Below are 13748 nucleotides of genomic sequence, written 5' to 3' on the forward strand. Positions count from 1 at the left end.
CTGATTACAGAGGGTAAAACAAAACTGAAGTCAGAGACTGCCCAATATATAAATAAAATGTCGGGGGACAGGAGAAAGTTTATTGCCTACTAATCAATTCAGATTGCCTAATCCAGAGAGCAGGATGGAGCGAATTCCTCTTACCTTGCTGCCCTCAAGTACATGAGGAGGTCACAGTCATTAACTCCAGGCATCCAGACCAGCTCCTCATGTTGGGTCACAGTGTCACCATCTGGAGAAGGGAATGGCTGCAAATCGGGAAGCTTGGCCTGTAAGACAGGGATGGAGAAGTCACAACCAGGCCCTTTGAAGGGCTGCCGCCGGCAGGCCCTGGGCAGAGAGGCAGCAGCTCCCTGGATCTCGAGGCATTACTGAATAACAGCAAACCCTGCGCCACGGAAACCGCCTGCAGCACGTTTCCAGGTCATTTCACACATAATATTTCACCATGGACGGCTTCATCTCTACTTTCTAAACCAGGGCAAGATCCAAAGATTGAAACAGAAATGGACATGTGTGAGTAAAAAATAAATCAAACAAAAAATGTCTCAGGAGCTTACAGTGCCGCCCTGATAAAGAAAGAAAAAACACACGCATTTCCAATATAACAAGTTTACAAAGAGACGTCTACAAATAATGAAATCTCACCTTAGGATATTTGCTCAAAAATTAAATGAGCTATCCTATTAAATTAATGCTCTTCTCAAGAGAGTCAATATGAGCCATGGTAAACATAAAAAGACACAGAATTGGAGTTACCATAAAAGCAGAGCTGCACTAAATGAAGGTGCAGGAATTAGATGAGCAGTGGCTTCAGGACAGGATTGCGTGGGAAGGGGCAGGAACGAACTTTCTGAGATGACAGAAATATCTGTCTGGATAGGAACTATCACAGCAGACTGAACAGAGTACATTAATATACAAACAGTTCATTGTACGTAAGCACAATAAAATTTTTTTAAACATTTGAACATCAGTGCTCAACAACCAAGATCCTAAGTCAGCTCTAATGTAGAGACTCGAACACTTCGAGCATTTTCTCATCCGTACTCTGCTGGGGCAAAATAAACAGGTCCTACTGCACCCATCAAAGATCTATGAAAAGTCAACCATATGGAAGACACACAGGCTCTTATTTTCTTAAAATTTGAACATGGACACATTAGTCTAATATTTTTAACTACCTGCAGTTTTAAAGCTCCAGTTCCACAAAATCTAGGCAAAAAATTTAAATGAATTAAGCAGGCTTAGAATAAGGCAACACTGTCCAATAGAAATAAAATGAGAGCCTCATAATTGGGTTCAAATATTCTAGCATCCACATTAAATAAACCACATCCCAATCTGGACCAGCACATTCCAACTGCTCAAAGCCACCTGTGGCAGTGGCAGTGGCTCTGGGTTGGGCGTGCCAGTATGAGTGGGGAACCAGGGTGAAATGGAGAGAGCTGCCCCATCCTGGGAATGCTGCCATTCAGGAACAAGAATCAGCATTTGCGCATTGTCTGTTTTTTCCCAAAGTCAAAAATCCTGACTATTATGTGAAATGCTGGTGATTCAAGTTTTTAAAACAACTGTTTGCGAAAACACATCGGCAGGCCATGCAGCTCTCGGGCCCCCAGTCCGCAGCCTCTGCTTCATGGGCTCTGACAGCTCTCCATGTGCACCGAGCACGGCTTTCTCCAGACAAGGGTGCGCTTCTTTGATTTAGTGGCAACTTTCATGACACTTAACTGGGTACCATAATTAGCACTGCTTAATATACAGTGAGTGTATTGAAATAAAATTAAAACACAATAGAAATTCCTATCAAAAGATCTTTCACATTTGTACTGAGCTCTGCTTCCCCAGGACCAGGTACAGTCTCTAGTGGAGGAGCTCTCCAATGATTATTTGTTAAATTAATTAAAAAGTACTACCTCTGTGGGGGAGGACCAACCCCTCTAGAGAAAAATGGGCTAGAAAATATAATTAGTTTACAGAAAAGGAAATGCACGTGGCCCTTAATGGTAGGAAAAGATGGTCTACCTCGCTGCGAAGCGAAATATAAGTTAATGACAGTGAGATACCATTTCTCATCTATCACGTTAACATAAATCTCAAAGTGTGACAATATGCGAGGCTATGCTAATATGAATGCAAAATGGTACAATCTCTATGGAGGGAAATTTTGTAACATTCTAAGAATTACATATGCACTTGCCCTCTAAGCCAGACAGCCACCTTCTAGGGATATAAACCAAAGATATGCTGGCAAAAAATATAAAAATTTATATGTACAGGCTATTTATTGCAGCATTACTTGTAACAGCAAATGACTGGAAGCAGCCCAAGTACCCATCAACAGGGACTGCAGGAGGAACTGTTTTGCCCACTCAGTGGGGTTCCATGAAGTGGAAAAGGACACGAGGGGGACTCTGCTGCTCTGGTAGAAGGTAAAGAAGAGGGCACAGATGTGTACACTATGCTACCATTTTTCTAAGAACAGAAGGTGGAGGAATATAAATAAGAAGAAATCATAACCTTAAATTAAAAAACAATTATCCATCAGGAAGGGAGGGAACATGGGGAGGAGACAGGGATAGAAGGTAGACTTTTGAACATACTTTGTTTATATATTTGAGTTTGGAGCCATGTAAATACTTTACTAATTGTAAAAACAAAATTAAGTTTAAAAAACAATAATCCCTTAAAAACTCTAAAGCAAAGTGAAACAAATGCACCTAACTATGCATTGAGTTGGTTCCTCTTCAGGAACTATTTTAAGTAATTTTAAAAAACGTATTATTTTGCCTATATAGCCCTAGTGGGACATATTCTAAGGCCAAAAAAATTAACAGTAAGGTCAATCATATTATTTTTGTCAGTGTGACTACTATTGTTCTGAGCTGTTATATATGTATTATGGGATTAAAGCAAATACTTTTGTTGATGTCATTTAAAAATAAGATTTGAGACATGAGAAAAAGATACAGATTTGGATGAAAGAAAAATAAAATTAATAAAAGGTCTATATAAAAATTTGAATTTGAATTAGAAGTATCAGGGAGAAGCCAAGGTATATTTTATCTTTAAAAAAGAAGAAAATGGCTGGCCAGTGTGGCTCAGTGGTTGAGCATCAACCTATGAACCAGGAGGTCACAATTCCCAGTCAGGACCTATGCCCAGGTTGCTGGCTCAATTTCCAGTATGGGACGTGCAGAAGGCAGCTAATCAATGATTCTCTCTCATCATTGATGTTTCTATCTCTCCCTCCCTCTCCCTCCCTCTCTGACAGCAATAAAGAAAAATATATTAAAAAAGAAGAAAATGGCTCTAGCTGGTGTGGCTCAATGGATAATGTGTCGGCCTGTGGACTGAAAGGTCCCGGGTTTGATTCTGGTCAAGGGCACATGCCTGGGTTGTGGGCTCGATCCCCAGTAGGGAGCGTGCAAGGAGGCAGCCAATCAATGATTCTCTCTCATCATTGATGTTTCTATTTCTCTCTCCCTCTCCCTTCCTCTCTGAAATCTTCTATATATATATATATATAGAAGAAAATGAAAGCTAAAGCATATTTCCTAATCTGTTCCCTAAAAGGCCTGGAAACAGTAGCCAACCCAATAACAATGAACACCCTCGTAGCCAGTAGAAAAAAGTCACTTCCCACTGAAATAATGAGGGCTCCCATGAGAAAGGTTTAATTCCAGATCTAGGGTAGAGAATGTACAAGATGAGACATCACAATCATGTCATACCAGATAAAAGGAACCTACCAAAGTCCACTGGGGCCGAGTCAAAGAGACACAAAAGACAACATGAAGAGGCTCCTATCTATCCCCCAAATAAATAATTTGATCATCAATAAGAATAACTACATCTGGTTAGCAGATAATAAACCATCTTAAATCTACTGGTCACTGCTGGAAGATGTTAGGGAACCAACTCCATATTTTGAAACATAAACAGAAAGGAGAGTCAAGCATTAACCGTGCCTTTCCTATGTGAACCAGGCAATCAATAGTTAAAGGGGAAACTCTAGCTGGTTTGGCTCAGTGGATAGAGCGTTGGCCTAAGGACTGAAGCGTCCCAGGTTCGATTTTGGTCAAGGGCACATGCCTGGGTTGCGAGCTTGATCCCCAGTAGGGGGGGTGCAGGCGTGCAGGAGGCAGCCGATCAATGATTCTCTCTCATCATTGATGTTTCTATCTCTCTCTCCCTCTGCTTTCCTCTCTGAAATCAATAAAAAATAAAAATAAATGGTTAGGGGGGAAGTTTCATGTAGTCAGCTAATAAATCAAAAAAGTTTTGAGATCCCTAAGTAAACAGTGGATCGAAGTAACAAGCAAAGGCTGCAAATCATCATTAAAAGACACAAGTGCCTCCTGGTAGATGCACAGAGCACCACCCTGAACTATTCCTGCCTGGCGAGGATACCAGACTGGAATGTGATTAAACCTCTAGACTAGTGGTTCTCAACCTGTGGGTCGCGACCCCTTTGGGGGTCAAACAACCCTTTCACAGGGGTCGCCTAAGACCATCGGAAAACACATATATAATTACATATTGTTTTTGTGATTAATCACTATGCTTTAATTATGTTCAATTTGTAACAATGAAATTGGGGGTCACCACAAGGATCTCGGCATTAGGAAGGTTGAGAACCACTGCTCTAGACTTAACTACTAATTTTCAAGGTACGCCAAGGAGAAGGGAACAAGTTTAATGACACCCAAAGATTCAATCAGCTAAATCCAGACCATGGGACACCCTACAGAGTAAAACTCTCCACTTCTTCAACACATACATTGAGAGGGGAGAGAAGAATATGAGAAACACCAATTAAAAGAGATTTATGAGGCATATCAACCAGTTGCAATGCACAACCCTTATTTAGATTCCAATTTGAACTGTAATCCGAGAGGAAGAGAGAAAGAGGCAATTACGGAAATCTGGACATAGTGGACACTTGAACATTAAGAAATTGCTCATTATTTTTGCCCAGCCAGCATGGCTCAGTGGTTGAGTGTCAACCTATGAACCAGAAGGTCATGGTTCGAATCCCATTCAGGGCACATGCCTGGGTTGCGGGCTCAATCCCCAGTGTGGGGTGTGCAGGAGACAGCCAATCAATGATTTTCTCTCATCACTGATGTTTCTATCTATCTCTCCCTCTCCCTTCCTCTCTGAAATAAAAAATATATTTTTAAAGAAAGAAATTGCTCATTTTTATTAGGTGTGACATATTTTGATTGTTTTGGGGTTTTTTTTGAAAGAGATATTTACAAGTGAAGGATATTTACAAGTGAGGGATACAGTTCTGGTTCATTTCAAAATAATGGTGGGAGAGGTGAGAAAGCATAAATTAAGTTTTACTATACTATGTGTGAAAGCTCAGTAATATGGATTAAGGAGGTTTACTGTACTAATCGTTCCCTATTTTTGCATATGTTAATATTTTATCTAATAAAAAAGTTAAAAATTTTAAGAAGGCAAATGTTGCCAATTCATAAAAAGGTCCTCTAATATTTGATGCTTTGAAACATTTCTTTTGAAAATAAACCATACAGAATATATTTAAAATCTAACATCTGATTTTAAATGAAAGTATACAAAAATCCAAGCATAGTAAATCTGTTCATTTCCAAGGATTTAAGCATCTTTACTTAAAAACCACTTTTTCTGTTATGGTAGGGGGGAAAAATCTGTAAAATAAAAAGTTAGTACAATGATCTCAAGACACTGGAAACACATGGAGGAAGAAAAAAACAGGTGTGAAATACAGTGGGAAGAGAGAGCTGAGAGAGGGAGATGTAATCGAGTGGTCCAGGCTAGGCCTGGATCTCTGGGTTAAAATGAAGTCCCAGGCCTGAAGGCACAGGACATCCGGTGGAAATGGTAGTCAGCCCTACTAAGAGACCACACCCAGAACAGGGTACACAGCAGGTCCTTTTGTCAATGTCATTTCATTATAACATCCATGAGATGTCATAGGAACTTAACTCTCGTGTGGATCAGTCAGCCTATGGTAAACTCGATTTCATTGTATGTCTTTTCCGTAGTCGCAGAACCTATCAACAATGTTAGGTGAGGACTTACTGTGCCTGAACAAGGCAGTCGTTAGGGGAGTGGCCTCTGGCAGCTTCTTCCTACCTGTCTCAGTTATAACCCTAGCTCTGGGATGAGAAGTTTCTTCTAGTAATTAGATGCCCCTTATCATTTCTGTGTTTTGGTTTTAATATTTCTTTACTTATTAATTTCTTTCTCACTATAGAGTTAAAATAGGTTGTTAAAAAATATGCATGACATACAAGAAATACTCAAAACCAGACAGAAAAATGACTAACTAGACAGATTACTAAAACCTCTATATCCTTATAAGGAGTTTCCTGTATGTCATGTCTCTAGTATGTGTGGGCCATAGTGACTAACTCCCCAACATCTATTCCAACTGAAATGACAATCATGCTAGACCTATTTCCCTCATGGTTTAGAAATGGACACATGACCCAATCCATGCCAATGAGATGTGAGGACTGAGTGAGACCTGGGAGAATTTTCTTTGCCTCTAAGGGGAAGAGAAGGATGATCACTTTCCTACTCTCAACATTTGCTGTATTTCACTCATTGTGAGATCCACTGTTATTTTATGTGCATTTAGAAAGGAGACATGCTGCCCATTAAATTATAATTCTACCACAGCATGTACAATGAAGTCCGTCAGAGACAGTAAGAAGTGAAGGAGAGAAGAGCATCTTAGGATCAGTGAAATTCAGCTCCCAGCCTGCAGAGGAACCCAGCCCGCAGGGGACAGCCACGCACCAGCACAGCCCCCGAGAAGCAGGGCCTGGTCCTGTCTGCCCAGGGTGTGATGATATGTGGGACCATTAAGAGCCAAGGTCGGCCAGAGTTTTCTGCTCCTGCCCATCAAAGCATCCTAACTGATAGATCAAAGAAAGAGATGGCAAACATGACACAGGGTCCTAGTAAAAGGAATGAAACATGAGAGGGCAGAGGTCACAACATGACAAGCTTCTAAAGACAAGTATCCTAACCATCTTGACTCTTCTGAAGGAAAGAGAGCTTTTAAAAAGTTAAAATCAAAGTATTGTTAACTAAATGTTTATACACGGGTGAATGAATAACAAAATATGATCTATACATACAATGGACTATTCAGCCTTAGAAAGAATTCCGACACATGCTACAACATGGCTGTATACTGAAGACATAGTGCCCAGTAAAACGAGCCAGACACAAATGACAAACACTGTGTGGTTCCACTGAGACGAGGTCGGTAGAGCAGGAAATGTACACGAACAGAAAGTAGAATTGTGGACTCCAGGGGCTGAGGGACGGGAGAACGGGGCGTTAGTGTTTAGTGGGGACAGTTTCAGTTTGGGAAGATGAAAATTTTCTGGAAGTCGAATGTGGTAATGATTGCACAATATGAATGTACTTAATGCCACTTAATTGTACACTTACAAAATGGTTAGAATGGCAAATTTTACATTATGTATATTTTATCATAATTAAAAAATAAAAGTATGAGGTAATGGGGGGGGGGGACCTCTGCATTTATATAAAAATTCCTGTAGAGATAACGACAGTTCCAAGTTGCTGCTCAACAGCATAAAAGGGCCAGCAGAATAACAAGAAATAAAAAACCTATTAAAGAAGCTACTAAAATGCGCTTTACCTGATGGCTAGGACCCACACGAATTTCCCCCTGGGTACTGTTCAGCCGCCTGTCAGGAAAAGAGTAGATTTGGTTAACAAATGTAGTTTTGACATAAATGTTCACATATTTTTCAAGGAAAGTATACTTCAAATAAATGAAGTATAGCTCAGGAAGAATCCACTACTTCTAATGCTGCCCTGAACTCCCCCACCGCACACATCTGTAAACCTTTTTCTCCTAAAAGCCATTACTGCAGCCTCCTGTCATTCCTTTACCATCACGCGTCCATGCCTCAGAGGGAAGCGCTGTATAACCCCAATAGATGCTTCTCTTTTCAAAACATTTCAGGATGTCCTACAGTAAACCTTACTGAAATATAAATAAGATAACTTATGGTTCCTCACACACACACACACTGGATCATTCACTCATTCATATATTCGACAAATATTTATTAAGTACCAACCATAAGCCAGAAATTGTCTTAGGTGTTGGGGATAAAGCAATGAACAGAACAATGTCCTTGCCTTCTTGGAACTTACATTCTAATTCAGGTAGAAACAAGCAAACAAACAAAAACAAATAAATAATAGGTCAGATGATGATAAGGGCCAAGGAATGAAGTAGAAGGTAAATGATGAACTATTTTTACAGTTATTTATACAGGACAGTCACAAAAGATCTTATTAATAAAGTGAAACTTGCCCTAACCGGTTTGGCTCAGTGGATAGAGCGTCGGCCTGTGTACCAAAGGGTCCCGGGTTCGATTTCAGTGAAGGGCACACACCTCGGTTGCAGGCTCCTCCCCAGCCCAGGCCCTGGTTCGGGGCTTGTGCAGGAGGCAACCAATCAATGTGTTTCTCTCACATCCATGTTTCTCTCTGTCTTTCCCTCTCTTCCACTGTCTCTAAAAATCAATGGAAAATATCCTTGGGTGAGGATTTTTAAAAAGCCAAACACAAAATAAAGTAAGACTTGAGCAGAGATGAAAAAGATGGGATGGAATGAGCCCAGCAGGTCTTTGAGGTGGAACGGCTTGCCTCATTACGCCATTCTTCATTGTTGTTGCTGTTGTTACATAAATTAACTCGTTACAGGCCAGCAATGTTTCAAATTGTGGAGCTTCCACTGGTCTTTGCATTCCTTGTCTCCGGAGGCAGACTTCCCTGGACGGCAGCCGGGCTGGTGTGGTGCAGGCACCACCAGCTGCTGTTTCCATGCAGGAGCCACAGTGCCAGGTCCCCCAGCTCCTCTCTTCATCTTGGTTTCGCCACAGGAGTAAGTGTTCTTGGCATTGTGGTTCATGTCAATTCTCTCCACCATTTTCCTGAGGGAGGCGCCACATGGGTCCCATATTTACCGACGATGTGGACCTTCTCGGTGTGGTTAGCCATGTCACCACAACCAGGGCTATGCCATTCTTACTGCACTTGCAAGGCCCACCCTCCCTTGCTCCAAACCTAACCATCCAAGTTCCTTTTAAAAGCCGTTCCCAATAAGCCTTTCTTACTGTCCTCCCCATTTCACTTCACACTCCCACAGAAGTGTAGGGAGCCTTCCCCTCTCCACTCCTTTATGGAATATTCGTTGAGTATCTTCTCTTGTCCCAGGCCTGGCACAGGGCACTTACTGGGTGCACCGTGGAGAAAAAGAAATACAGTCCCTGCCCTCCCGGAGCTCGCCTGTGTGTGACACCAGGGAGCCCTTCCTGTGCCCAGTGACCGGCCTCTGTGGTTTACAGTCACCATGAACGGTCACCAGTGCCAGGGGAAGGCGCTGGACAGCGGGGCTGCTCGTGCACTTGCTGCCTGCGTGAGCCGAAGAGCCGGGCCAGGCAGCAAAGGCCCGGGGAGGAAGCACAGTCTCGTTTTTCCCTGTGGATCTGATACGTTCACTGTTATGTCTGAAGTTGTTGCAGTGAATGGAAACACTTTTATTTCCTTCAGAGGCCTTGGGTCCAGCACTCCCTTCTTTAGTCCAACAATTTTTCTCATGAAGAGTCGTATTTTGGCAAAGGTCGCCAGTAGATATGACAAAGGAGAGACAAGTAACAAAAAGAAAAGATGTGTGGCCCAGTACTCATGAGCTTACAACCCACCTACCGGGGGAGGTAGCATTTATCCATGAGCACAAAACATGTCAGAAGAAACAAAGTATAAAACCGATAGGGGGAGTGGCCAAAATTAGGCAGGCTTCAGGAAAAGTCCAAGAAACAGTTAAGTTCCAAAGAGACCTCTGAAGGAGGACAAGCACAGCAGGACTGATTCCCAAGTGGGGGCGGGGGGGGGGGGGGGGGGCCTGCAGAGGCCACAGGCGAGAGGGAGGGACGTGGTGGGAAGAAAACGTGCATGAAGTGCCGGCTTTAAAATGTAAGCCCCATCTTACATTTTAGTGTCTTCAGCAGGCAAATGACATGTTGGGAAACAGAAGCTAGAAGATAGATTGTTCAGGAAGGTATGTGGAAGAACCAAGAGGCCAGAAGGCTAGTTTAATCACCATACTGCTTTAAGAAAAACAAGCAGCAGCGTTACCAATTTCCCTTCTGACTTGTCCCTTCATTTCATAATCGTAACTAGCTATTAGCAAAACTAGCTGCCAAAAGCTCTCTCCTTTATTTCTAAATACTTTGCAAATGCTTGCTTGCCTACATGTATGTTCAGCCAAAATGTATCATCTCAGAAAGCTTCAGCCATAGCCCACCTAGCAATTTGTACCCACAGCTCAACTCTCAGGTTGTTCTAAAGTGTCTGTGTCATGCCAAGCTTCTCAAGTGGTCACTTACGAAAGCATTTCCCCATTACTGCTACATGCACTGCTAAAGCCTTCAGAATTCTAAGACAAACACTGCTGGGTCATTTTATTTTAACACCTCTTCTCTTTTTATTTTCTTTTAATAAACCAATATCATATTTAGCTTTAAAAAAGTACAATAAAAAAAAACAAGCCCCAAATACCTTCTTGAATAGAATAACTCATATCTTGCTTATTGGTGTAAAAATGGAAGTTAATCATTGTTCATACTGTTAATAATGATACAAGTGAGGCAAAAGTGTGTTGGGGTATCTTAGGGGTCTAAATTGAAAATGTTTTTTCATGAAGGTTACTGTAAGGTGAGTAGGTAAAAAGTACAAAATAAAGCTAAAAAAGAGAATCTTTTAAAAAACATTTAAAAATCAATTTTTACAACAAAAGCATTTTTTAAATCCTCACCTGAGGATATTTTCCCCCCACTGATTTCCAGAGAGAGTAGAAGGGAGAGAGGGAGTTTGGGGGAGAGAAAAAACATTGACACGAGAGAGACACATCAATTGGTTGCCTCCCGTATGCACCTCTTCCAGGGCTGGGGAACCTGCAACCAAGGTATGTGCCCTTGAATGGGAATCAAACCTGAGATCCTTCAGTCTGCAGGTCAACACTCTAACTACTGAGCCAAACCAGCCAGGGCAACAAAAGCATTTAACATATGCAACTTTCAAATATTAGGATTTCACATTAAGAGACACAACAGTTATTATTGAGCAGGTTAGGACCCTAGGTAAGCAGACACTGACATTAGCTACCATATCCAGGAACTCCCAAATATAGAATAAATGGCAGAAATATTTTTTAGGTCCGAGATAAAAAAGATAGCAACACAACCCATTAGAGAAAACGGGCTGCATCCGACAGAAAAACTGTCAGAATATGAACTAAAGATGAAAGACAAGAAGGAGGCTTCATGGGAAGCTGTCAGTATCCAGCTGCACTGAAACCCACAGCTCCTCTGAACCATCCCCACCCTCCCTTCTCTGACAGCATCCAGCTCTGCATTCCATCACATTCCTCCCCGCTGCCTCACTGCTCCCTTCTTCCCGAATGTTCCTTTTGTGGCTCACGCCGCACTGTTAGAGGATGTCCGCTATGTGGACATTTCCTACCTCCAGCCACGCTGGGACTGTCAGCTTCTAGAGTACAAGAACTGAGTTTTAATTCATTTTTTAAAATCTCTCCCTCCAGCCCCCCGAGTCTAACACAGTCCCTGCCTGGCATTATTAAGCATTCAGGACAAATTACAAGTTCCTTGGCTGCATAAATATCTCTGGACTACTAAGATGTAAAACTTGACAAAAACCACCAGGAATTATTATTTAAATGTAATATTGACAGCTTGCAGAAAACACTCAATAATCATATGCTCAGACTTTTTGGTCTCAGAACCCTTTACATTCCTTTTTTTTTTTTTTAACAGTACAAAATTTTTATATTTAGAATTAGCCAGCTGGACTCAGTTTAGATCATCCCAATTTTGTTGCCAACATCCAAAGCATCAGTCAAACCTACGCCTTCTTTTCTCCATCAGGCCTGATCAGGATGTTGACCTTGGCCATGTCAATGCCACAGAGCTTCTTCACAGCCTGTCTGATCTGGTGCTTGTTGGCCTTGACATCACAATGGACACAAGTGTACTGTTGTGTCTTCTCTCTTCGTCATGGCTGACTCGGGAGGGGGATCTGATGGTGGTGCAGCGGTCAAGCTTGTTTCTCCCGGGAGTGCTCTTCCGAGGATATCTACGCTGCCGTCGGAGCCTCTTTGGTCGTAGGACGGTGGGTGACCTGCGGATCTTTCTTCTGTGTGGCTATGGACGCCTTTCAGCACTGCTTTCTTTGCCTTCAAAGCCTTTGCTTTGGGTTTGACTTTGGGAGGGGCAGCTTCCTTATTCGATTCAGTGCCATCTTCATAAAAAGCCCCTTTACGTTGCCCAGCCAGTGTGGCTCAGTTGGTTGAGCACTGTTCCATGCACCAAGAGGTCACGGGTTCGATTCCCAGTCAGGTAAGCACATGACAGGTTGTGGGCCCAATCCCCAGTAGGGAGCATGCAGGAGGCAGCCAATCCATGTTTCTCTCTCTCTCTCCCTTTCTCTCTAAAATTAATAAAAACATATATAAATTTTACATTCTTCAAATTACTGAGCATCTCAAGTAAGTAGTGTGGACGAAAAAGGGCCACATGCTAACCTGACTCACTCAGGGGAGGCCTGCATGACGGCCTTGCAAACTCAAGAGACCTAAAGTCACCACAAAGGATGGTCTGAAATTCAAACCTTTTAATTAAAAAGCAGTTTATAGTGGGTAGTCATGACCTAGGCCAGGATCTTCCCTGACAAAGATCAGCTTCCACCTTTACTGGGCCTATTGTCTCTTCGCATCTAAAATGACATACCTGTGGAATGTCAGGGTAACTTATAACTTCCCTTTTTCCGGACCCCTCAGGGCACAACAAATGGCACCAGGCCGAAGAACACAACTTCCCTGCTTAGTTATCTTGTTAATTGTTGACTGTTAACTATTCTGTACCCCCCACCTATGTAAAAAATGTGTCTAGCATTTTACTTTTTATTCAATCCCAGAGCCCACCCCCTTTGCTTTCTCCCACCTCCCTAATCCATCACCGGTGGACTTCACGTAATTTACTTATATCTCCTCCTAAGATTGTAATGTATAAAACAAGGTGAAAAACTGCCATTCTCCATAGCACTATCTCAATATGTTGAGATTCTACTTCCTGGCAATTGTCGACAGTTTGGCTCACAAAAATCCAAATTCTTTACAGGTTTGAATTTTTTTTTTTTTACGTTAACAGTAGTATTTTTGAGAAATTTCAAAATATTTATTGATTCATTTAAAGCAATGAGCTCATTACATATTAACATGCATAACATTTTTTTTATGAAACAGGACTGTACTTACACACAAAAACAGTGAAAATAAAGGCATTCTTTTACATTTTTACAAATCTCTTTAATGGAAGACAGCTGCATTCTCCTATCTGTTTCTACATTCAATCTGCTGCAACATGCTTTGGTTAAAGTATGTGAGGAAAACCTAGACTCGTACAGATATATAACTGGAAAAACAAAGAATATTTTAACACATTTTTCGGTAATTATGGATATTCTTTTTGATACTACACCAAAATTCAACAAGTAATTGTTTCTTAAAGGTTTTTGCACAATATGAATCTAAAACCTCATTACTGATCTTCTGGACTATTTTATTTATTTATTTTCAAGCTTGTGGGTTCACAGAAGCTATCAAGCTCAAAGTGGTG

The 13748-nt window shown here is 41.6% G+C and overlaps 1 protein-coding gene across 7 annotated transcripts in view; it reads right to left on the reverse strand.

Moving 5' to 3' along the window:
* Positions 1 to 13748, reverse strand: part of RERE (arginine-glutamic acid dipeptide repeats) — a 392160-nt gene that overhangs the window by 114291 nt on the left and 264121 nt on the right. For all 7 annotated transcript variants that reach the window (XM_070404007.1, XM_070404013.1, XM_070404012.1 and 4 more), the window contains 2 exons: positions 7679 to 7727; positions 145 to 269 (listed from right to left, as the gene is read on the reverse strand). In XM_070404007.1, the coding sequence (XP_070260108.1) occupies positions 145 to 269; positions 7679 to 7727 (174 nt within the window). The remainder of the gene's footprint in view (positions 1 to 144; positions 270 to 7678; positions 7728 to 13748) is intronic.

Source organism: Myotis yumanensis, unplaced genomic scaffold (assembly GCF_028538775.1).
Source record: "Myotis yumanensis isolate MYYU_CA2020_CCGP unplaced genomic scaffold, mMyoYum1.0.hap1 SCAF_2, whole genome shotgun sequence".
NCBI lineage: Eukaryota > Metazoa > Chordata > Mammalia > Chiroptera > Vespertilionidae > Myotis > Myotis yumanensis.